The sequence below is a fragment of the Mastomys coucha genome, unplaced genomic scaffold (assembly GCF_008632895.1).
Source record: "Mastomys coucha isolate ucsf_1 unplaced genomic scaffold, UCSF_Mcou_1 pScaffold21, whole genome shotgun sequence".
Classification (NCBI taxonomy): Eukaryota; Metazoa; Chordata; class Mammalia; order Rodentia; family Muridae; genus Mastomys; species Mastomys coucha.
Window position 1 is genome coordinate 32,214,728 of NW_022196904.1, and position 24,643 is coordinate 32,239,370.

A 24,643-nucleotide genomic window follows, 5' to 3' on the forward strand; every position below is an offset into this window, starting at 1 on the left:
GGGCTTCTGAGTAATGCCAGAAACTGAAAGAAGTTGTCAGGTAAATTCTTGGAAATTGTGGACATAACAGCCTGACTAATAGCAAAGTTCCAAGGAAACTCAAGGCACTGAATCAAAGACAGGGGAAGGCAAGTGAAACTCACACAAGGGAATTCTATAACCTCTTAATGGTGGCTATGCAGGGAAGCACCACACAAATATAATGGAATACAAAACATCTGAGAAAACATGATATGGCATAGTCAGCAAAAACAGAGCAGTCACCACTTGTCTGCCAACAAAGGTGCTGCAGTGCTGCTCAAGCAGAGTTCTTAGGAATGCTTTACCTTTTGCTGCAGGGGCCTGTGAGCTGTGTTGGTATGAAACAGAGAAGAATAGAATCTCACTTCAGAGGGACTGACTTCTTTCACTCTTTTCCACTTGTGGAAATGGAGATGTATGAGGGATTGGCACCTTCTGGATAGACACTGCTGCAGAGTCCAGAACTGTGCAGTACCTACCTCCAGTTTCCTAGATGAGGACACTACCTATCAATGGGAGTGGGTCAATAACAGCCACCATCTACAGTCCTTCAGAATTCCTGGTCCTGCCTCCAGTTCTAAGCCTGGAACAGAGACTAAAATCATGTTACATGAGATAAAAGTTGAGTATTTGATGCCTCTGGATGCCTATGATCCCACAGCTAAATCCAAAGTTTCTACAACCATCTAGAGGGATCAAGCGCAGGAAAACCTCAGAGTCATCAATAATGACCATGAAACCTCTGAGTTAATTAATTGAGCTCTTTAGGCCAAAATTCCATGCCAGGACCTGATGGTAACAGGGGGCTGAGAGTGGTGCTGGTCCCAGTGACAGGGCTTTTGACAACAGGACAAAGGACTTGGAGGGAAAAGCTCCCAAACTGTCACCCAACAGGCAAAACAGAGCTAGGGGACAGGGGCAAGAAAGACCAAGTAGAACAGAGAACAACTCCAAGAAAACAGGGGAGCTTAAGTTGTCAAGGAACAGAGTCAAAGCAACAGAGATATCTACCATTTCCAAGACTACAGGGAAGAGGAATCCACTGAGCTCAGCCACAAAGGCTTTAAAAAGCCCCGAATCCACCTTGGCATGTACATGGAGTCCATGCAGGTCTTCCACACACTGGGGAAGAGTGAGAAGAAAAATGGCATCTCCTCTTTCAGGGGTCTTTGAACTTTCACCAGCAACAAAGATCCTGAGCCAGGCCCAGTTACTACAACAGTGCTGGATATGCCACATGAGGATCAGGTCCCAGACAAAGACCCAGTCAATACTCAGAGAACAGAGTACTGTACTCACAAGGAGTGTCCATCTCAGTACAACTGTAAGCTGCCCTTGTTCAAGTTAGTACCTCTGCCTTCTCCACCCCTAGACAAGCCTTAAGCCAGGCCTGTTTTTCAATGTCTCTCTTCATGGCTTTGAGAAGAGCCATTTCATCTTACCCTGCATTGCCTCAGTCCTATTCAACAGCCTACCACACTCAGGCCATCCCTACCATCTCCTGAAGCACATTTTTGATGGCCTGTATCAAGCCAGATCTGCTAATTTCCTCCAGTGTCACATGACCTAATGTAGCCAACCCCATCCATTCTAGTACTGTGCCTCATTTAGCTATCTCTTCCCAAACCTCAAACCCATTATCTGTTACAAAACTTCATTTGCCAACCAATTCCATGGAGGAAAGTTGACTTTCTGGGGCCATTCTTCACAAAAGAGAAAAGGCCAGAGAGGGAGGCCATGGAGATAGGGGATCAACAGGAACTAGAGAATGGTGCTATGTATACCTCCCTTGGGAAATAACAGCTCAGAGACCCCACATTACAGGGGCCACATGCTAAGGACAGAGGTAGGAAAATCAGGTATGGGGCCACATGTTGCAGAAATCATTCAGGTTTGCTCTCTACTCAGGTCTAGAACCAAAGCCTGGGAGTGTCAGGTGGGCCCATCTTTGTTCCAGAGCCTGGTTCAGGGCCTCTGTTTGCAGACTATGACGTGGTATCTGATCAACCAAGAAATTGTGTCAGGAAGACTTGCTTCGGACTCTTATATGTCCTCCAAAGCCTGGATCACAGTACTCATCCCATAAGTGCTAATTCCTCACCCACTCAGGATGAGACTAGCTTCCACAGAGGTAGCTCCCCTACTCAGCCCATTATCACTGTTTTTTGAGTTTCAACCTCGAACTCTGTATTGGAAATGTGTTCGACATGGAGGGATTCACAGAGGAAACAGGTAAGACTACTGACATGGATCCAAGACAGGGATCATCCAGGCCTGAATCACCTCCTAGCACCTCAACAGCTTCACTCCAGACCCTCTGACCTCTCATCCACCTTCAGCTCCAGCCCATCTGGATCCATGCTTCTCCTCTTCAGTGTCTTCAGGGACAGAAGATGAAAGGGTGTGCGTGCCCTCCAATCTTACCCCATGTCTTAGTCAGGGTTTCCATTCCTGCACAAACATCATGACCAAGAAGCAAGTTGGGGAGGAAAAGGTTTATTCAGCTTACTTCTACACTGCTGTTGATCACCAGAGGAAGTCAGGACAGGAACTCAAGCAGGTCAGGAAGCAGGAGCTAACACAGAGGCCATGCAGGGATGTTCCTTACTGGCTTGCTTCCCCTGGCTTGCTCATTCTGCTCTCTTATAGAACCCAAGACTTCCAGCCCAAGGATGGCACCACCCATAAGGGGCCCTACTCCGTTGATCACTAACTGAGAAAATTCCCCACAGCTGGGTCTCAGGAAGGCACTTCCCCAACTGAAGCTCCCTTCTCTGTGGTAACTCCAGCCTGTGTCCTTGATACACAAAATCAGCCAGTACACCCCAGTCCTGAAACCTGCTTCTAGGGTACCTGGAAAAAGAGTCCTTCCAGAGCCAGCCCCACAGAGTAGGACACATAATAAACATGGCCTGCTCCCACTGGATCCCAGGGAATAAAACCACTTGGAGTTCCTCAAAATGTGAGTCCCTACCTTGATAGAGGAAAGGATCACAGAGGTCAGGAGCATGCCCAGGTCACACAGTGAGGCTGGCACAATCCTGGAGCCTCCAAGTGGTTTTAGGTACCTGTAGGATATCCCATCCATGTAGGTTGCAGTTTATGAACCTTGCTGTATATATTTGAAATATAGAACCCATATATTTGAAAAGCTCTATATCCATGTAGCTGATTGCATTCTTAAGCAACTGTGCGCTATTGAAGATGGTAAGTGTGATGTTGTAGTCACAAAGAGTACCCAGTTCATAGCCTTCTTCATCATCTGGTACTTGTACTTATTGAATGTCACCTGTGCCACAGCCACAGAGATGGGTGTGGGGAGAAATGTAAGGAAGGTGCTCTCAAGGGACTGCTGTATGGGGTCACAGAAAACTCATCCCTGCTTGATTCAGGCTGACATATCTGAGAACTCCACCAAAGGGTCCAGATGGGGACTGGACAAGTCCCTGGTCTCCCTGGTGGTGATCGTGAGTCTCCCTGGTGTAACTTCCTGGAGTCCTAGGCCAGTCTGGGCCATGGTGAGAAACAAACAATACCAAAAACAAGATTAAGTTTTGGGGCATGGGTGGAACACGGATGATGTCAGTTCTTGGGGGCTGAGTCAGGAGGATTACTGGAGTTAAGGAGCTCTAGACTAGTCTGGGCTTCATTGTAGGATTTCTAGGGAGGCTAGGGAAATTGCTTAGTTGATAAAGTGCTTGCTGAGTGAGTGTGAGGACCTGAGTTCCCATCCCCAGAACCCATGGGAAAGCCACAGCAAGAGCACAGTCCTGTAGTCTCTGCACTGGCAGGCAGAGGCAGGCTATAGGATATGCATTCTGGTCAAGTAAGCAAGCTCTGGGGTTAATGAAAAGCAATGTCTCAAAACCATAAAGGGGATCTAAGGAGATAGCATTAAGGGTAAGAACACTGGCTTTACAAGAATGAGGACTTAAGTTTGAATTCCACGACCCACATGAAACTATAGGCACTCAGGTCTAACCCCAGTGCTAAGAATTGGACACACAGGAGGAAGGATAGGGCTTGGTAGCCATCAACCTAGATCTAAGTTTAGTGAGAGATCCTGCTTGAAAGGACTAAGGTAGAGAGTGGTAGAACAGAATAGCCGGTGCCATAATACAAAGGGAAGAAGAGACAGAAACTGTCCTTACTCCGCTGTGCAGACACTGGGGCTATACAGCCTGTCATTTCAGAAGTGGCTGAGGTTTTCAGTCAGTGGTCACTTCAGAGTCACACAGGCCTGCCTGAACCCATCTTCTAGTAGGGGTTATCTCTCCCTCAGCCTCCACCTGTTGTTTTGAGAGATAGATGGGTAACAGATGCCTTAGTATACATAGCATGTCCAGAACCCACCCTTTGCTGGTAATGAGTTTCCAAGAATTTGAAAGCTGGGAGCCTCAAATGATGGTGCACACAGCCTGGATGGCAGGGTGAAAGTTGTTACTACCACATAAAAAAGACAAATAAGATATTTTGTTTCTGAGCTGAGTATTAGATAGAACACACTTGTGATCCCAGCTTTCCAGAGGGTAAGGCAGGGGGTTCCTTAAGGGTTTGGAGCTTCTGGTCAGTCTCTGTCTAAAAAAGTCAAAATGGTCAGATATGGTGGCAAAAACTTGTCATTTCAGCATTGAGGAAGTGGAGGCGGAGGATTATGAGTTCAAGGCCATCCTCAACTAAATAGTGAATATAAGGTTAGCCTGAGAACATAAGGCCCTGTCTCTCTCCCTATAAAAAAATAAATAAATGAAAGAGTTGAGATCCATTGAGCTGGGTATGGCTGTTTCCTAGTCCCAAACCCAAGTGGCCTTGTTTTTACTCCATCTTTGTAGGAGAACTATATATCCAGCAGTGTGGAATACTTAAGCCCTTGCTGCTCCCTTGGAGGATCTAGATTTGGTTCTCAGTATCCACTTGGCAGCTCAAAACCATCTGCAGCCTCAGTTCAAAGGAATCTGACTCCTTTTTCTGCCTCCTGAGAGCATCAGGAAAGCTTGTATATTCATACATGAAGACAAATGCCTGACACAAAACGCTGGTGTAGTGGTGCATGCCTTTATCCCAGTACTGAGATAAAGAGGCAGGAGCATATATATATATATATATATGTGTGTGTGTGTGTGTGTGTATGTATATATATATATATATATATGTATATATGTATGTATGCATGTATAGTGATACCCTGTTTCCATGAACAAACCCCCAGATCACTCATAGATATTAAAAAATAATTAAATTAGGAGGCTAACTAGATTTCTCAGGTACTAGTTCTTAGGAGGTGGAGGCAGGTAGATCTTTGCGTTCCAGATCAGATGGGGCTACCTGTGAGACCCTATCTTTCTTTTTTTTTAAGTGATTGAGGGAGTTGATAAGAAGGAAGTTGAGATCCCACTCCCATCCCCTGCTTTCCTGCAGACTTTCTCTTAGACTTTCCCAGGGACACCCTTTCCAGATATATAGAAGAGAATACAAGTCTCCACTCTGTAGATCTGTGTGGCTCAAGTATGTAAGACAAGGAGTACAGAGGTTCCTGGGATAAGTAGACCTATTTGAACTTCTGTGAAGATTACCCAGGCCAGATGGATCCTAGTGCCTCTTCTCCACCTGTCAAGCTGATAAGAATGTGTTGAGGAGCTGGTAGTCCATTGTGAAGGAGGAGGGAGCTGAGAACTGGGGATGTGTCTTCCACATCCAGGCACACCACAAAAGGAATGTTCAGCTATGTAGAGTGATGCATAAGTCTTATTACAGGACTGGTGAGGTGGGAGGTGGAGGATCACAAAGCCGAGATAATCCTTAGCTATATAGGCAGTTGGAGACCAGCCTGGGGTACAGGTAACACTGTCTCAAAAATAAACAATTAATTAATTAAAGGGAAATTAAAGTGCCTCTACTTGCTACCTACGCCAGAGTGACATGACAAAGAGAGGTGGGACACAGTTCTGGAGGAACCACTCCTGAAAGGTGTGGGAAGTGTTTTTAGTGGTGCAGAGTAAGTGAGCCAAGAGCCAGAGCCTCAGGTCTGAGCACAGAGGGGTAGGGAAATCACAAATTCTCTATAGCAGAAAAGGCAACAAGGTACACATCTGAGTCAGGAGAATCTCACTCCATGGCAACCTGTATACAGAGTAAGACTCTGTCTCAAATATAGGCAATAAGGGCTGTAAAGATTATTCCGTGGATAAAAGCACTCACTGCTATGCCTGATGAGCTGAGTGTGACTTTATAGTACTCACACAGTGGGACAAAAGAACCCAGTCCTGAAAAATGTCCCCTGAACTCCACATACAAGTTATAACAGACACACACACACACACACACACACACACAGATAAATGGTTGTTAAAATTTTGCTTCAAAGGCAAGGTCTCACTATGTAGCCCCAACTGTCCTGCAACTCACTATGTAAATCAAGCTAGCCTGAACTCAGAGATCCACCTGCTTCTGGCTACTTTATGTTGGGATGAAAGTGGTGCAACACCACACCTAACTATGGAGGTAAAAGTCTTCAAAAGATTTTTGCCTAGGATGATACCTACCATTCCAGAGCTCATGAGGCACAGGGAGGCTGAGGCAGTAGGATTGGCTTGAGTTCAAAGCTGACTTGGATAAAAAGTGAGTTTCTGTGTAACACCTCTTTGTGAGGTGTACAATGAATGTGAGGTTATCACCTCACAAAAATGCTGTGATACCCCTAAATCCACACAGCTCTCCAAAAATAAGTCCCAAAATGAGACCTACTGAAGAATTTCCAACAAGTGTCAATCCCCAGATACATGCAGCCTTGTTGTTTTAAAAAACTAAATTCCAAACAATTGATTTTTAACAAAAGAAGACTCAGGAGCCAGATGCTGTGGTGAAAGCCTGCTATCTTAGAGAGGCAGGGAAAGCACCCAGCAGACCTTCCTATCCCACCAACATCCTGGAAGGAAAACAAAAAACTTTGTTCTCCTTCTCCCTGCTATCTTAAGTACCCTACAACTCAAAGACCCTCCTTTATCTTTACTTGTTGTGATAGTTTTTTTATGCTTGGTCCAGAGAGTGGCACTCTTAGGAGGTGTGGCCCTGTTGGAGTAGGTGTGTCACTGTGGGGTGGGCTTAAAATATTCACCCTAGCTGTCCACCTGGAAGTCAGTTTTCCACTAGCAGCCTTCATATGAAGATGTAGAACCCTCAGCTCAGCCTGTACCATGCCTGCCTAGATGCTGCTATGTTCCTGCCTTGATGATAATTGACTGAAGCTCTGAACCTGTAAGCTGACCTCAATTAAATGTTGTCTTTTATAAGACAACATTTGTCTTGGTCATGGTGTCTGTTCACAGCAGTAAAACCCTAAGACACTTATGTTCACTCCTTGTCAGCTCTGCCACTTGATCTAGGGTTGACTTTATTTAGCTCTTGGATTAAAGGTATGTGCTAGGGTTGATCCATACCAGAAATACTTGTCTACAGTAAATAGAATAGTCTGGGATTAAAAGCTGAGCTATACCAGTTCACAATATTGGGATTTATAATACAATCAAATATCCTTTAACACAGCCTCCATCACCCAGACTACCTGAAACCCAACCAGTCTCTCCAGACACACAGGGAGCACCCATACTCACCCCAAACACTCACATATCCTTCTTCAATAGCTTTTTGCTTCCAAAGACATATTTAGACTTCCAAATACATGCTGGTCTCCATGACAGGCATGCATTCCCAAATACAGGTGGTCCTCTTCTTGTGAGGTCCCATTCCTACTCTGGCTTCCCTACTGAGGTGGGCACTCAGCATTTAGCATGAGGTCCTGAGAGATCTGAGGAGGTGCGCAAATCTCATTTACCAAATTCTAGAATGGCCTGCCAAGGTCCCTGTGTCCATGGGTCCTTCTGGTGTTAAAGGAAACTGAGGCCAAGTTGGGAACCCTCTGACATCTCCCTGGTCTGGTCTGTTCAAGGTGAGGGCACAGATGATAAATTAGGTGGGATAGACACTATGCATCAGGTATCATAACAGCTATGGGGTGAGTGTCCAGACCTTGGTCTATGGCTAACCAGTATGTTTTCTGTTCTAATTTCCTTCTTTTTCTCCCCAGGCTAAAGAAAAGGTTGACTTGCAGGCATTTTCGTGTGCTAGCCAATCCCTACGTTGCTGAGTTCCATTCCTTGCCCTTGATCTCTTTTTAAATACTTCATGGCACACAAAACAAATCTGAGTCCTGTGGGCCAACAGTGTGAGACTATGTTTTGTAAGACATTCTTATTGTCACCCAGTTAGTAGAGTGTTTACCTAACACAAAGACCCAAATCCTACTCAACTACCCTATGAAAACAGGCATGGTGGTACATACCACTAATCCCAGCACTCTAGATTCAAAATCCTCAAATGCATAATTGCCATGGTGAAGATAATTTCATAATCTCAAATCTTCAAACATGAAGCATGACATGGCTTTTGGCTCTTCTGCTATCTTCCGCAGAGCTTTGGTGGTGGTCAAGAGTTTTCAGCCAGTTTAAGTATGCAAGATTTTGACAGTGCCTCGAGTCAGGATTTCTGGCAACAGCAAGAAAGGCCAGCTGGTGTCTTTTAGAACATGAATTGCATCTCAGTATTTCCTTTTCTGCTGAGAAAGCTGCTACTTTGCCAATGGGCCTGTCTTTAAGCATCACAGGTGTGGCTTGTGTTCTGTCGACTTAGTACTTTGTGTCAGTCTCACACTCTGGCAACATGGTTAGCTGAAGTGCCTATTCAACATATCAAAGTGGATCTAGACATCAGATTCTTCTAGCATCCCCCAGTCCCTACCTGTTAAATGGTATGGCTGACATACCCCACTACCTACTCTAAACTTCTCTAGTGCAAGATCTGGGTTATTCTTTCAGATGCCCTTCCATAGATAACCCAGCCATTTTGGCTACTTGGCCCTTTTCATCGCCTGTCTTCTTGATATGGCTCTCCCATTTTCTCTCCTACCTCTCTGTACATGGCCCAACTCATGGTCATGAATGCTGATCTGGACACTCCCAGAGGTCCTTGCCTCTGAATATGTTCTCTCTTTTATCTCCTCCACCATTCTTAGGAGGAGTTATGTCCTTTCATTTTTCTTTTTCTTCTTAATTTTTTTTTTATTCTTTACATACATTATATCTGGACTAGAGGTTCCCTTACCTCCAAGTCTCCCAGTTACCACTCTACTTTCACCCTCTCCTAGATCAACTCCTCTTCCATTTCCCTTCAACAACAACAACAAAAACAACAACAACAACAGGGCAGGTCTCACAGGGATATCAATTAAACAATGGCATAACAATTTACAATAAAGCTATTCATAGTCATGTCACGTCTGGACAGGGTAAGAGGAAAAGAGGAAAAGAATCCCAAGCACGAGCAGTAAAGTCAGAGTTATCCCTCACTCCTGCTGTTGGGTATTGGTCTCATAGGAGCACACAAGAATTCCAGTCATATTTGATTTATCCTGGATCTCTCAGCTGACTAACCTCTGGTTCCTGGTCATCCACAGAGTATGGTAGCCATCCCACATGCACCTATAACGTATATATAGAGTACCTAGCTCAGACCTATGCAGGATCCATGATGGTCACTTCAGTCTCTGAGAGCTCCTATGAGTCATGGTTAATTGATTCTGTGGTTTGTGTTCTCATGGAGTCCTCCACCCTTTTGGCTTTTAGAATCCTTCCTCCCCATCTTCTTCAGCATTACACTGGCTTCACTTACTGCTTGGCTGTGGGTCTTTGTATCCAGTTATCTCAGTTGCTGAACTATACTTCTTTGATGACAACTGTGCTGGGCAGAGTATCATTAGGAATCATTTCATTGAAATTTTTTCCAGTCATATTTGGTTTGACCTTGGGTCTCTGGGCTGACTAGCCTCTGGTTCCTGGGGATCCACACAATGTTGGGTATGGACTCCCTAATTTGACTTGGGCTACAAGTTGGACCAGTCATTAATTGGCCACTCCCAAAAGTTTGGTGCCTCTATTACCCCAGCACAGGCATGACAAACTGTCGGTTGAAGGTTTTGTGGTTATGTTGATGTTTTAGTTCCACTGATGGTAGCCATGTCTGATTACAGAAGATGGACAGTTTCAGCTCCATACCTCCATTATTAAGAGATTTTCTAGGGTCACTCATAGATTCTGGGGAATTTCTACTGCACTAGATTTCTACTTAACCCTCTAAATGCCTCCAGATTACAGTTCCCTTCCTATTACTCTCTCTCCCTATTCCCCTGCTTGAATCCTCCTGTTCCCATCCCCATGTGCCCATAGTCTCTTCTCCCAGCTGAGCAAGTGTCTTTGTAGTCAGAAAAGGAATCCTTTGAGCATAGCAGGACCTTGAGTTAGATCAATTCCAAATTTTCTGAATAACCTCCATTATTGTTTTCCTTAGTGACTGTGTAAGTTTACACTCCCACCAGCAATGGAGGAGTGTTCCCCCTGCTCTACATTTCCTGCATGAGCTGTCACTTGTGTTATTGATCTTAGACATTTTGATAGATAGAAGATGGAATCTCAAAGTACTTTTGACTTGTATTTCCCTGATGGCTAAGGATAATGGACATTTCTTTTTAGTGTTTTTCAGCCATTTGAGATTCTCACATCAAGAGTTCTCTGTTAAGGTCTGTATCCTATTTTTATTGGGTTATCTGGCTTGTTGGTGTCTAATTTCTTGAATTCTTTATATATTTTGGCTCTTAATCCTCTGTTGGACGTCGAGATGGTAAAGGACTTTTTCCATTCTGAAGGCTGCCTTTTTGTCCTGTTGATAATGTCGTTTGTCTTACATAGCTGTTCAGATTGAAGAAGGTCCAATTTAGTAATTGTTGATGTTACTACCTGAGCATTTGATGTTCTCTTGAGGAAGTTGTCTGCTGTACCAATGCTTTCAAGGCTATTTTCTGAGTTCTCTTCTATCAGGTTATGTTCACCCCAATTCATGTTGAGTATTTTGATCCACCTGGACCTAGGTTTGGGGCATGGTGATAGATATGGGTCTATTTGCATTCTTTATAAGCAGATATCCAGTTAGATGGGTATAATTTGTTGAAGATGTTTTCTTTTTTTCCATTTTCTCTGTCAAAAATCAAGTGTCCTTAGGTGTGTGCATTCATTTCAGGGTCTTCTATTTGATTACATTGATTAATCTGTCTGTTTCTATACCAATACCATGAAGTTTTTATTACTATAGTTCTGTAGCATACCTTGAAATCAGGGATGGCAATACCTTTGGATGTTCTTCTATATTATAAAGGATTGTTTTAGTCAGTCAGGATTTTTGTTTTTGCATATGTTGTTGAATATTATCTTTTCGAGGTCTGAACTATCATATCATATCCAAATAACAAGAATTTAAATTCTTCCTTTCCAGGTTGCATCCCTTTTATCTCTGTCAGTATCTTCTTGCTCCAGCTACCACTTCAATAATAATATTGAATAGATACGGAGAAAGTGCACAGTTTTGTCTTCTTCTCGATTTTAGAGGAATTGTGTTGTGCTTCTCTCCATTTAGGTTGATGTTGACTATTGACTTACTGGAAACTGCCTTTACTATGTTGCAGTATGTTCCTTTTATCTTTAATCTCTCCAAAACTTTTATCCCAAAGGAGTTTTGGAGATTGTCAAACACATTTTTGACATCAAGCAAGAGGATCATTTGTCTTTTTTTCTTTTCAGTTTGTTTATGTGGTGGGTTATATTGAAGGAATTTTGTGTAGTTTAGGTGGCAAGGTAATTGTGACACCGTAGAATGAGTTTGGCAGTGTTCCTTCTGTTTCTATTTTGTGAATAGTTTGAGGAGTATTAGCTTTAGCTCTTATTCAAAATTCTGGTAGAATTGTGCACTAAAACTATCTGGCCCAGGGATTTTTTTTGGTTGGTAGACTTTTACTGACTGCTTCCACTTCCTTAGGGATTATAGGACTATTCAGATAGTTTATCTGATCTTAATTTAGCTTTGGTAGTGGCATCTGTGTAGAGAATCATCAATTTTAATTAGATAATCCAATTTTATGGAGTACAGGCTTATAAAGTAAGACAAGGATTTTTCAATTTCCTCAGTATCTGTTGTTATCTCTCCCTTTACTTTTGTGATTTTTTTTGTAATTTGGATACTCTCTGATTGTTAGTTTGCCTAAGGGTTTGTCTCTCTTGTTGATTTTTCAAAGAAACAGCTCTTCATTTTATTGATTTATTATATTGCTCTCTTTGTTTCTAATTGATTGATTTTAGCCCTGAGACTTATTTTTTTCCTACTGTCTACTCCTCTTGGGTGTGTTTTCTTTATTTATTGTCTAAAGTCATCAGATGTGCTTTTGTAGTTTGAGAAGTCTCCAATTTCTTTATGAGAGCACTTAGTGCTATAAACTTTCCTCTTAGCTCTGTTTTCATAGTGTCCTGGAGTAGAAACTCAAGGGTTCTTTGGAAAGTCAGTTGTGTTCAATGGTGTTTTCTTGGGGTGAACATATGAAGGAGTATTTTCCTGAAGTGGACACAGGTGAAAGGCTTGTGAAGGAATGTTTCACTGAATTGGGCACAGGAAAAATTTACACAATGGAGTACTACTCAACTATTAAAAGATTTGATCCATTCTTATCTCCTTGTACATAGCTCAAGTCCAAGTGGATCAAGGACCCCCACATAAAACCAGATACACTGAAACTAATAGAAAAGAACATGGGGAAGAGCCTTGAGAACATGGGCACAAGGGAAATTTCCTGAGCAGAACACCATTAGCTTATGCTCTAAGTTCAAGCATTGACAAATATGACCTCATAAAATTGCAAAGATTTGTAAGGCAAAGGACACTGTCAATAGGATAAAACAGCAACCAATAGATTGGAAAAAGATATTTACTAATCCTACATCCGATAGATGGCTAATATCCAATATATACAAAGAACTCAAGAAGTTAGACCCCAGAGGACCAAATAACTCTATTAACAAATGGGGTACAAAGCTAAACAAAGAATTTTCATCTGAAGAATATCGAATGGCCAAGAAGCACCTAAAGAAATGTTCAACATCCTTAGTCATCAAGGAACTACAAATCAAAACAACACTGAGACTCTACCTCACACGATTCAGAATGTTGAGGATCAAAAACTCAGGTGACAGCAGATGCTGGTGAAGTTGTGGAGAAAGAGGAACACTCCTTCATTGCTGGTGGGATTGCAAGCTGGTACAACCACTCTGGAAATCAGTTTTGGAGTTCCCCAGAAATTGGACATAGTACTATCTGATGACACAGCAATGCCACTTCTGGACATACACTCAGAATGTGCTCCAACATGTAATAAGGACACATACTTCACTATGTTCATAGCAGCCTTATTTATAATAGCCAGAAGCTAGAAAGAACCCAGATGTCCCTCAACAGAGGAATGGATACAGAAAATGTGGTATATTTACACAATTGAATACTACTCAGCTATTAAAAACAATGAATTTATGAAATTCTTAGGCAAATGGGTGGATCTGGAGGATATTACCCTGAGTGATAACACAATCACAAAAAAAACATACATAGTATGTACTCACTGATAAGTAGATATTAGCCCAGAAGCTCAGAATATCCAAGATACAATTCACAAACCACAAGAAATTGAAGAAGAAGGATCACCAAAGTGTGGATACAAAGCATGGAGCAGAGACTGAAGGAAGGACAATCCAGAGACTGCTATACCTGGGAAGGATTCACAATTACCAAACTCAGACACTATTGTGGATGCCAGCAAGTGCAGGCTGACAGGAGGCTGATATAGCTGTCCCCTCAAAGGCTCTGCCAGTGCCTGATTAATACAAAAGTGGAGGCTCATAGGTATCCACTGGATGGAGCACAGGGTCTCCAATGAAGGAGATAGAGAAAGGACCCAACGTGTTGAAGGGGTTTGCAATCCCACAGGAGGAACAACAATATGATCTAACAAGTATCCCCCCCCAGAGCTTCCAGGGACTAAACTACCAACCCAGGAGTGTATATGGTGAGACTCATGGCTCCAGCTGCATATGTAGCAAAGGATGGCCAAGTCGGTCATCAATGGGAGGAGAGGCCCTTGGTCCTGCGAAAGCTCTCTGCTCCAGTGTAGGGGAATGCCAGGGCCAGGAAGGACGAGAGGTTGGGTTGCTGAGCAGGGGGAGGGGGAAAGAAATATAATTTTTTTCAGAGGGGAAACCAGGAAAGGGGAGAACATTTGAAATGTAAATAAAGAAAATATCTAATAAAAAAGAAATAAAAGGCCCCACAGACATTCTCACAGAATAATCTGATGAAGTCAATTGAGGCTCCCTATTGCTGGGAGACTCTATACTGATTTATCTTCTGTTCACTGTTATCCCTTGTCTGAAAATTGCTTTTCAAAACTTTAGACATAATTGCTTAGCTATATTTATTTTGTTTCATTTTCTTCTTCCAGACTGGGATCAGTGCCACTATTCATGTCCATGGCTCTATGTTTTGTACTAGGTAACCCTATCACATAAGGGTTAAAATATCATTTAATTAAAATATCTATTTTCAAATGTAAAAAAAGAAAAATTATGTTCTGCTAAAGCAAGAACATGAAAGGATATGTGATCAAGGATTCTTCACTAATGACAGGCATATATTGGTCCATTTTCCACTGAGAGTTGCGCTCCATTTGTTGGGACTAATGGTGGTGTGGTGCAGTTTCTTGCTACTTCTGTGGACTTGGGCTTATTGGCAGAGTGATGTCTGGGCTGACACCTCTAGCCTCTTAGGGTCTACAAGACCTCTGCCTAGGACATCTCATCAAGGAACTTTATAAAAGCATTGCCCTGATCTTTTAGGTTAAATGTTACTGGAAGAGAGACAGCTATTCCACAATATTACTTCCTTTAACCAGCTAACACCTCAGCTTTCATGGCTTCAGTTGGTCTCCTGTCATATTCTCCACCAAATCTTGTCTTTTACCTCAGAATCTTACCTTCTCATTGACTACTCCCTGATTTATGACATCATTTTCTCTCCCACCCTACCAGCATCTGGTAGAACCTTGGGGTTTCTATGGAACTACCTGAAAGCAAATTGGATCACAGGCCACTTGGGACCAGTGAGCACTGTCTGCTAGTGGACAGAGGGGCCTGTTGGTGAGAAGATCAATCAAGGACAACCATTTATCCTGCTCCATTGTAACATGGATTACTGCTATTCCATCCCACACTTGCCCTGACCATGTCAGGTAAAGAATGAAACTTTAAAATGTTGATCATATCTTTTCTTATTTTTAGTATCAATTTAAATCCTCAGCAGACTATGGATACTAGATATAGAGATATCTCAAGTTGAATGGCACATTTAGCTTCTATTCTTTCTAAGAATGTGACTTTGAACAGACTGTTTACTCTCAACTGATTCTTCATCTGCTTCAGGGAGATTAGAGTATATACTTTGAGCATAGTATAGTTGTATCTTAAGAGGCAAGTGAACAGGAAAAAATTAAGGTAATTATTGATGGTGTTAAATTTAATGGAAACATAAAGTAGAACAAGGTGTGAAGAATCTAGCTGTCAATACCATGTTTGTGATGGTCTTTCTCCACTACTGCTTCTCTGTTACTGTTCAAATTCAGAGATGTTCTAAATGCATCTTTCACAGAGGTATGGTCACATACCTGTATTCATATTATATGTGGGTATTATAAACAGCTTCATCAATGAACACAACACGAAGTGGTTGAAATAATGAAGAACAGTACCCTGGGCTACTATAGCCCTCTCTTGACACAAACAAAATAAAAAATATAGAAAGAGAGTGATTACCATGTTTTAAAGAACTGAATATATCTTAGGTATAAAATGAGAATGTGGGAGAGTCTAAAAGGAGACTGGACTCTGCAAAGACGGTTAATGTAGTTAAATAAATCTTGTGGCTGTTATATGAAAGACAGACCCACAGGAACTGGAGAGAGGGAAAAAGTCCAAAGTATAAAGATGAGGGGAAAGAACACAGAGATTTCAAAGAAATCAAGAACTCAGAGGTTATCCTATAGGAACACTAAGATCATTTAAGACCAAATATTGCAGAGAACTACAGATTTCAAATCAAAATAATCAAGGCACTGCAAATTTCCTAAGTTTTGTCTAGGCAACCACACTGTTGAGGTTTGTCTGGGTACTGGTTCCCTGTTATATATAGAGGACACAATCCCACTCTGCTCCCTGGTTCCTACAATCTATCACATCTTGTGAAGAGCTCAGTAAGTCTTGTGTACACTGGTTTTGTTGGATAATATCAGTTGGGCCTGGCAACTTCACAGTCACTTGTCCTCTGTACAACACTGACACAGAACAGGGAATTCTCCCATTGCTTCCCTTCTAGAGGAGTAATAGGCAAGTAACAGAGGAAGAATCAGTCTTATTCGAGGTTGAATTTCTAATATGTTACGAATTCTCAATATGTCAGCTCTAAACATAGAAAAGTACCTTGAAATATTATCAGTGTGTAATATGAAGAAAATCATATACATGTATGTGTCTAATACATAAACTTAAATGATAAGTGGTCATGAATTATAGAAGGAATGGTAGGGGCACAAGAGGACTTAGAAGGGGGAAGGGGTAATTAAGTAAATCCAGTATTCATATATGAAGTCTTTGATACATCTTTTTTTAAAGCTCAGAGTGAAAGTAAGCCTGGTGGAATTGGCAGACATCTATGATAGCACCAATCTGGGGGCAGAGAGAGGCCAAGGCCAGTCTTTGAGTTTCTAAGGCCTGCATTATGTAAGTAGAGAGACCCTGTAACTCTACATAAGATATACATAGAACAGAGCAAAAGCAGGGACATGAGAAGTTGTCTAAGGCTTGCTTACCACTGAACAGTTCTGTTACAGGACCCAGATATAAGGTCATATCACAGTAGGTATGAGAGCAAGACAAAGCAGGTGAAAACAGACTGTGTTTAGATTAGCCTGAATTCCCAGAGTGCAGCTCTCCTCCTTTCAGTGCTATCCCACTCAAGAATACCTGACCAGGAGAGTGTGGAGTTGGAGCCCTGGCTTGGAGGTTACCAAGTCAACTAGGCACTGAGTGCCCATACAGGAAGAACAGGTATCAAGTAAGTATCATCCTGTCCAGTACAAGAATTAGTCAGAACTTTTGCAAATGGATTGTGTGAAGGAACACTGGTCTTAAACTCACTCTCCCAGACAGTAGAAACTGGAGATAGCTCCCCACATGCCTCTAGAAAGCATCCATCTCATTTTACCACTGTCCTCTTCCTCCCTACAGAAAATTTCCAAAGCACACCATTTCTGTGGACAGAAAGCACTCTGCAGCCCTCTCTACCTGAGCTGAACAACTCCACACCCTCTGGAACAGTGTGCAACTACTCCAGTCTCTCCATCCCAGCTGTGAGTTCAGCATGGCTCCTGCCATCAGCATCCAGCATTTCTCTCCAGACACTCATGCGCAGTGCCTACTTCAACCCAAATGTTTGCACAACTATGCTGACAGTGCTGACTGACCAGAGCCAGGTCTCCAACTCCACACTCTCCTGTCCAGGTATTCTTGAATGGGATATCTCAGGAAGCACAGACAGGAGGGTAGCTGCACTCTAGGAATTGAGTGTGACATCGTTGACCAGGACACCATTCTTATCTATGTCAGTACAGAGTGATAAAAGTTTAGATCCCAATGCCATAGCCTTTTCTATCAAACACTCTCTGCCAGCTTTGTCCAGGCCACCATACCTCTGGTGCTAAATCAAGGATACAGCCTGGTACATTCTTTTTTTTTTTTTTTTAATTTTTTTTTTTTAGATTTATTTATTTATCATATGTAAGTACACTGTAGCTGTCTTCAGACACCCCAGAAGAGGGCATCAGATCTCATTACAGATGGTTGTGAGCCACCATGTGTTTGCTGGGATTTGAATTCAGGACCTCTGGAAGAGCAGTCGGTGCTCTTAACCGCTGAGCCATCTCCCATCTCTCCAGCCCCAGCCTGGTACATTCTTACCAGCAGGATATCCAGGCCTATTACTATGAAAACAACAGCCTGGGTCCTCTGATAGCTGGAAAACTTAGACAATGATTTCACGCCTATCGCTCTGCATCTTACTCTGAGAGTCAGGCCTCTGCCCCACCACCAGAGATGGTGATGGTGCTAAAGGAGATTCAGCCAAGAAATGTTCAAAGACCTCTCTCTACATCTGCCACCATGTATTGCACATCTGCTCAAGCCATGCCAGACAATAGTCTTCCTAGTAAGCATAGAGCCAGAAGCAGAAGGAGTGGGATCAGCACTCCAAGGAGACTCAGGTCTTTCAGTAAAGGACATCCCACACAGAAGGAGAATGTGGGTCCTTTCAGGTTAAGTATAGCTGTCGTTTTCCATCCCACCTTCAGAATCTATCATGAGAGACAATGCAAGGCATAATGAGTAGTATCCATACTGAATTAAGTGATTCCCATAGAGCACACCATACTCACACATCATTGCCCAATGTGATCAGTATCATGCTCCAACCTACATTTTAATCAACTCTTATTGGGATGTTTCTCAGAGACACCAAGGGATTGTGTGTGTGTGTGTGGGGGGGCTAGATTGTCCAAAAGTCAAAATTTTTCTCCAGAACAAAACAGCCGAGAATCTGTACTAGAGGACATATTCCTCCCACATTCCAACCTCTTGTCTTGACATTCTCTTACACTTAAAATAATATAGTGAGTTCAGTGCAGTACATGTACCACTGTTAAGGTAGCCAAACTGCTACTTCTTTTCCTGTGTACTTCAGAGAATATCCAAGGTGAATGTGATAAGATTATGTAGACATGTTCTCTAATACTGAGTTTCACCCACACCCAAGATTTCAGTTTCTTAAATCAATTTTCATGCCACTTGTAAGAAGTTTGTGAAACATGGGGCTGGAGGAAAGACTCTGTTGTTGAAATTCTTGCCTGGACTGGATTTGAATATCTAAACCCACATAAAACTCCAGGCTTCTGAGGCTGTCTGTGTAATTTTGTTGTCACAAGTTCACAGGGAAAAATAACTCACCTAAATTGTAAAGCTCCAAGGAAATGAGAGGAAATGCATCTCTTTATACAAAGGGGAAGGAAAGTGAAGACAACACATCAAGGGAATTCTGTGGCCTTACCCTGTTGGCTATGCATCCACACACACAAAATCATATGAGAATATCTGACATGGCATGGATATAAGAAATAACAGAGCAGTCACCATATTTCTGCAAACATAACAGACAGCTCATATGAGTGCCTTCCCCATGGCTGCAGAGGCCAAATTGCTGTTCATCATCAAAGGAGGTCAGGACTGCAACTCACACAGGTCAGGATACAGGAGCTGATGCTGAGGCCATGGAGGACTATTTCTTACTGGCTTGCTCAGCTTGCTCTCTTATAGAGTCCAAGACTACCAGCCCAGGGATGGTACCACCCACAATGGGCCCTCCCCCTTTGATCACCAACTGAGAAAATGCCCCACAGTTGGATCTCATGGAGGCACTTCCACAACTGAACCTCCTTTCTCTGTTATAACTCCAGCCTGTGTCAAGTTAACACACAAAACCTGTCAGTACAATTGACCCCTTATCAACTTGACACACAAACACATCACTCTTAAGCCTCAACCCTTACTTTCTTAAAAGTCCCACAGACTTTGCATATTAAAAGTTTAATCCTTTTAATTTATTCAGTGTCTTAAAAAAATTAAAAGTCCCTTGACTGAGGTCTCCACTAAAATCTTCCTTTAAAAGGGGAAAATATCAGGCCACTGTCACAATCAATAGCAAAACTGGGATCCACTCATGATCTTCTGAGCTCCTCAAAGGGCTTGGGTCACTTCTCCAGTTCTGACCTTTGTAGCACACACCTTGTCTTCTAGGCTCCAGATACCTGTATTCCACTGCTTCTGCTGTTCTTAGCAGTCATCTCATGGTACTGGCATCTCCAAAATACTGCTGTCTCCCACTGCAACTAGGCTTCATAAAGAGCTTCTCATAGGAACTCTTCATGGTGCCAAGCCTCAACTCCTTTGCATTACCCCTTCAGTCCTGGGCCATCAATTGCACAATTGCAACTGAGGCTACACCTTCACCAATTGCCTTCTGCAGCATCTCAGAGTGGGGAGCCTCAGATGCTTTTCATGATCACTTCATGCCTTCAGATCCAGTACCACCTGGGTGACTCTTACACATTACCAAGTCCAGCCACAGCACAAGGTACAACCTTGGCTATCTCTGGAACACTGCTTCTTGTGCTCTCAGAAAACACTTCCCATAAGATTTCACCTTAGTGATTCTGGTCTCTTCTTTATCACCACTAATTTCTTAGCTCCATCTAACCAGCATCAATAGTCCCAGTAACACAAAGATTCGCTATAGTGGTTCTGGAATCTTGTTAATCACAGCTGATTCTTCAGCCTTAGCTAATCAAACCCACAGAATCTTCACAATCAAAATAGCAATGGCCCAGATAAAAAGTCTTTAATCTTCCCTCTGAAATTTTACAAGCCAGGACTACATCTTCTGCACTGTTCTCAACATTGTCTTCTAAGCTCCAACACAACATCCCATAGAGCTCTTAACACCGAATGGATTTTCTAGCCCAAAGTTCCAAACTCCTTCCACATTCCTTCCCAAAACATGGTCAGGTTGTCACAGGAATACTCCATTATGCTGGTACCAGTTTTCCTGTGTTGCTACGAATGGAGGAGAAAATCTTACCATGTACTGACTTCTTCCTTGACTTTTTTGCAGTGGTGGAACTGGATCCATCCCAGGGATTGTTACCTTCAAGCCAAACACTTTGTCTGCTCCAGAGTCCAGAATTCTACATCACTCACACCCAGGGTTCCCACAGGAAGACACCATCTGTTGATGGGGACAGGCCATTAACAACACCTAAACATAGTCCTTCAGAATTCCTGGCCTTGCCTACACCTCCAAGCTTGGAACAAACAGAGATTAAAAACTTGCATGAGATGGAAGTTGAACATTTGATGCCTCGGGATGCCAATGAGGGCACTAAAGAAAACCAAGACCCATTACTCCTCCCTTTGGCACACCGTGACTTGCAGCAGTCTCTGCACTGCTCTGACACTGAAAGCCTAAGACAGGAGTCTGCTTTTGACAATGCCAGCTTGGGAGGCATCCAGCTGGGTCTGGAAGAGAAAGGAACTCTGGATAGTTTGATGGTGTCCACTATTGACTTTGCAGATATCACTACACCGATGGCAGATATTCACCTTCCCCAACTTTTCAACTTCCTCACAGGCCTAGATCAATTCCAAGATACAACAGCATCTCAATACAAAGATTCCTTAGTCATCTGGAGGGACCAGTCCCAAGAAAACTCCAGAGTCATCAACAAGCCCTTTGAGCACATGAGAAAGAAAGACCACGAAGCCTCTGAGCTGATTGATGGAGCTCCTCAGGCCAAAATCCCAAACTGGGATCTGGTGGAGGGGCCTATGTCCAGTGTTGGGGACAGTGACCGGGCTATTGACAACACTGCAAAAGACTTGGAGGGCAAAGCTCCCACAGTGTCACCCATCAGGGCGAGCAGAGCTAGGGGACAAGGACAAGACAAGACCAAATATACCAGAGAAAATAATTCCAAGAAAAGAGAGGAGCTTAAAGAGTCAAGGAACAGAGTCAAACCTGAAGAGAAGCCCAAGATGAAGAAAAAGAGCGATACACCTGAGCTCAGCCATAGCAGCTTTAAAAAGCCTCGAATGCACCTTGGCATGCACATGCTGGAGTCTGTGCAGGTCTTCCACCCTCTTGGGAAGACAAGTAAGAAGAAACCTGCCATCACTTCTTCCCAGGCTCTGGGAACTTTTAGCAGCAACAAATATCCTGGGTTAAGCCCAGCCACAACAATACTACAGGATATGCCACATGAGAGTCAGGACCCTGACAAAACTCCAGGCAAGGCTCAGAAAGCAGAGAGCACTGCTGACAAGGAGTGTCCATCTCAGTCCCAGTATGAGCTGCCCCCAGTTGGGAAGGTCATGTTAGTACCTCTGCCTTTCCCAACCTTGGACCAGCCTCAATCCAGACCTGCTTCAAGAAAGCCCCTCGCTCTGGCTTCACACAGGCCCACAACAGCTTACTCTGAGAGGTGTCATTTTCACTCACCTCAATTTACCACACTCAGGTCATCCCAACCACCTTCTGTCAGCAATTTTTCTTCCAATGCCACACAATCTAATGTATCCAACATCATCCAAATTAACACTGTATCTCAATCAGGCACCTTGACGTCTACACACTATAGAGCATCATATCAGACTTCCCTCCAGAGGCAGCCTCTTTCTGCTGCCAAGAACAAGGTGACATCAACTCCCAAATCTCAAACTCAATATCTGCTGCAAGACTTCAGCCAACAACAAATTCCGTGGAGAAAAGTTGACCTTCTGGGACCAGTGGTCTCACAACCCATCACAAAAGAGCAGAGGCCAGAGAGGGAGGCCATGAAGAGGAGGGCTCAACAGGAGCGAGAGATTGCTGCTAAGTACACCTCTCCTGGGAAACTGCAGCTTTTTCTTCAGAGGGAGAAAGATATGGAAATTTCTCAATACTATGGCTATGCAATATAAGAGCTGTCCAGATTTTTGTAACAAATTGTTTTTCACTGTGGGCAAGATAAATATAGACACTGATACATAGGTATACACGGAGATTTAAGTATTATGTGAATATGTAGTGACATAGGAACATCTGAGTTATGTAAATGTTTGTTCATATAAATGAACAGACAAATTTTCTACCATATTTGTAAACTGAACAGTAAAATTGTCTGGAGAAATTTAAGTCAATTCTTTAATCCAGTAGCTATAGTTGTAATAAAGTTATTCACCTCGAGTTTATTTTCATTGTACTAGTCACTGAACATGGTGTTTCCTAAAACATATACTGTAATCTAAAAACACTTGAGCTGTTACCACAGTTCCTCCCATTTCTGACCTTTCACCCCAGCTCTTAATCATTATTCTGTAATAGAACTCTTCCTGCTATTTTGTGAGATGAAATACAGGCTTGTACACACAACCTAGCACCTATACACAAGAAAAACATTATTAGGATGACTATGTTTCTGAAATGGGTTGAATTGGATAAATGTCTTTGTCTCAAGTCATATCCATTTCTGAAAACATCCATTTAATATTTTATTATATTTTACATGTTTCCTCTGTATATATTCTTTGGCAACAGGTGTGCGTAGCCCCAGCACAGAGAAGAAAGGGGTGTCAGAACTCTGGTTCTGGAATTGAGGTAGGTTGAAAGTCACCATGAGTGTGCTAATAACTCAGATTGGTGCCTCTGTAAGAACAATATGTGTTCTTGTATGCTGAGATATCTCACCTGGCCTAGGTTGAATGCATATTCTTGTACACAACAACTTAATTTTCTTTATGGCTGAAAATACATCATTATCTATGTCCATCATGTTTTCCTGGCCCATGATGATGCTTTTGGACACCAAGCTTGGTTCCATAATGTATTGCAGAAATGGCTGCAATCATCACTGATAAACAAGAATCTCTTCAATATGGTATATTTGCACCATTTGGTAGGCCAGGTTTTGGCTTTGTGGACCCTCCAAATTGACATCCAAATAGTGGAATATTTCACACCATCACCAGCAGTGCATAGCTTCCTGTGCACTTCCTCAGAGGTATTTGTCATTCCTTTTCTGAAAGACCTTGGATGACATTTCCTGATGTTTCACTGTACACTTCTGATTCTTCCTGAGTCTGGAGAAGTTATTTGCATTCAACAAACTGGGTGTCCTTTCTTCTTATGATGTAGATATTTTTCCTAATTGGAAATAATCTAGATACTAATCTTCTGTCTAAGATATCTGTTGTGTGAATATGAAAAAAAATGAATCCACCCCGCAAATTCTCTTTCCTGCTGGACCACATTTTAGTGCTTGTACCATCAGGCCACACTACTAAGTCCCGGTAGGTTCTTGCTATTTTCTCCCAGCTAGCTGCAACATCTAGCTCACATGCAACACTTTACACATCCCATAATAATTCATCTAATATTTATAGTACCCAATAAAGTATGACTCTTAAGGCTTAATTATCTAATCAGGTTTATATAATAATAGGATCACAATTACAAGATGCTAATATGATAATTTCAGTGCCAAATGATAAAGACAATGCTTTGAGCCAATTAACCTAAGCTTGTAAAAACTATAGGCTGGTTGTTATAACCGTGCCAGGTCTGAATCATCATCTTCCTCTGCCTCCATGATGATGATCCTCTGCTACCTTCCTGCTCTCTCCCTTTTCCTCCTCCACTTCTAGCTCCAGACCTGTCATTGCCCTAATGTGATTGGACAGAGAAAATGCTGCAACAGATATCTATAGCAAATATTTGCTCCTGTTCTTGAGGCCATCTCAACTCCTTTCTTAGCTGGAAAGTATCCCTTTACTTTCCCAAGAACCCATTTGTGAACTGTCACAATGGCTAGAGCTCTACATCCTTGATTATCCCTGTACCTCGAAGTCTATGTGCTATTCTGCTCTGACAGTTGTTCACAATTTTTAAATTCAGGTCTCTGATTCATATGGCATGGGCTTTTTCCTAGCAAGTTAATTATGTATTTATTTTTTAA

At 42.5% G+C, this 24,643-nt stretch overlaps 1 protein-coding gene and 1 pseudogene across 1 annotated transcript; both read left to right on the forward strand.

Annotated features, from left to right (window-relative positions):
• Positions 1–624: 624 nt before the first annotated feature.
• Positions 625–1,404, forward strand: LOC116101199 (annotated as a pseudogene).
• Positions 1,405–15,032: 13,628 nt separating this feature from the next.
• Positions 15,033–22,875, forward strand: LOC116102064 (uncharacterized protein C2orf78 homolog). Its single transcript, XM_031386264.1, has 3 exons — positions 15,033–15,226; positions 17,277–17,549; positions 20,767–22,875. The coding sequence occupies exons 1-3, from the start codon at positions 15,220–15,222 to the stop codon at positions 22,608–22,610; spliced, it is 2,124 nt and encodes a 707-aa protein (XP_031242124.1). The 5' UTR covers positions 15,033–15,219; the 3' UTR covers positions 22,611–22,875.
• The last annotated feature ends 1,768 nt before the right edge of the window (positions 22,876–24,643 follow it).

What these genes read in the sequence shown, in the direction of transcription:
- LOC116102064 (XM_031386264.1), top strand. An exon ending in CTCCACACTCTCCTGTCCAG is followed by an intron (nt 17,550 to 20,766) that starts GTATTCTTGAAT and finishes ACTTTTTTGCAG; the next exon opens with TGGTGGAACTGGATCCATCC.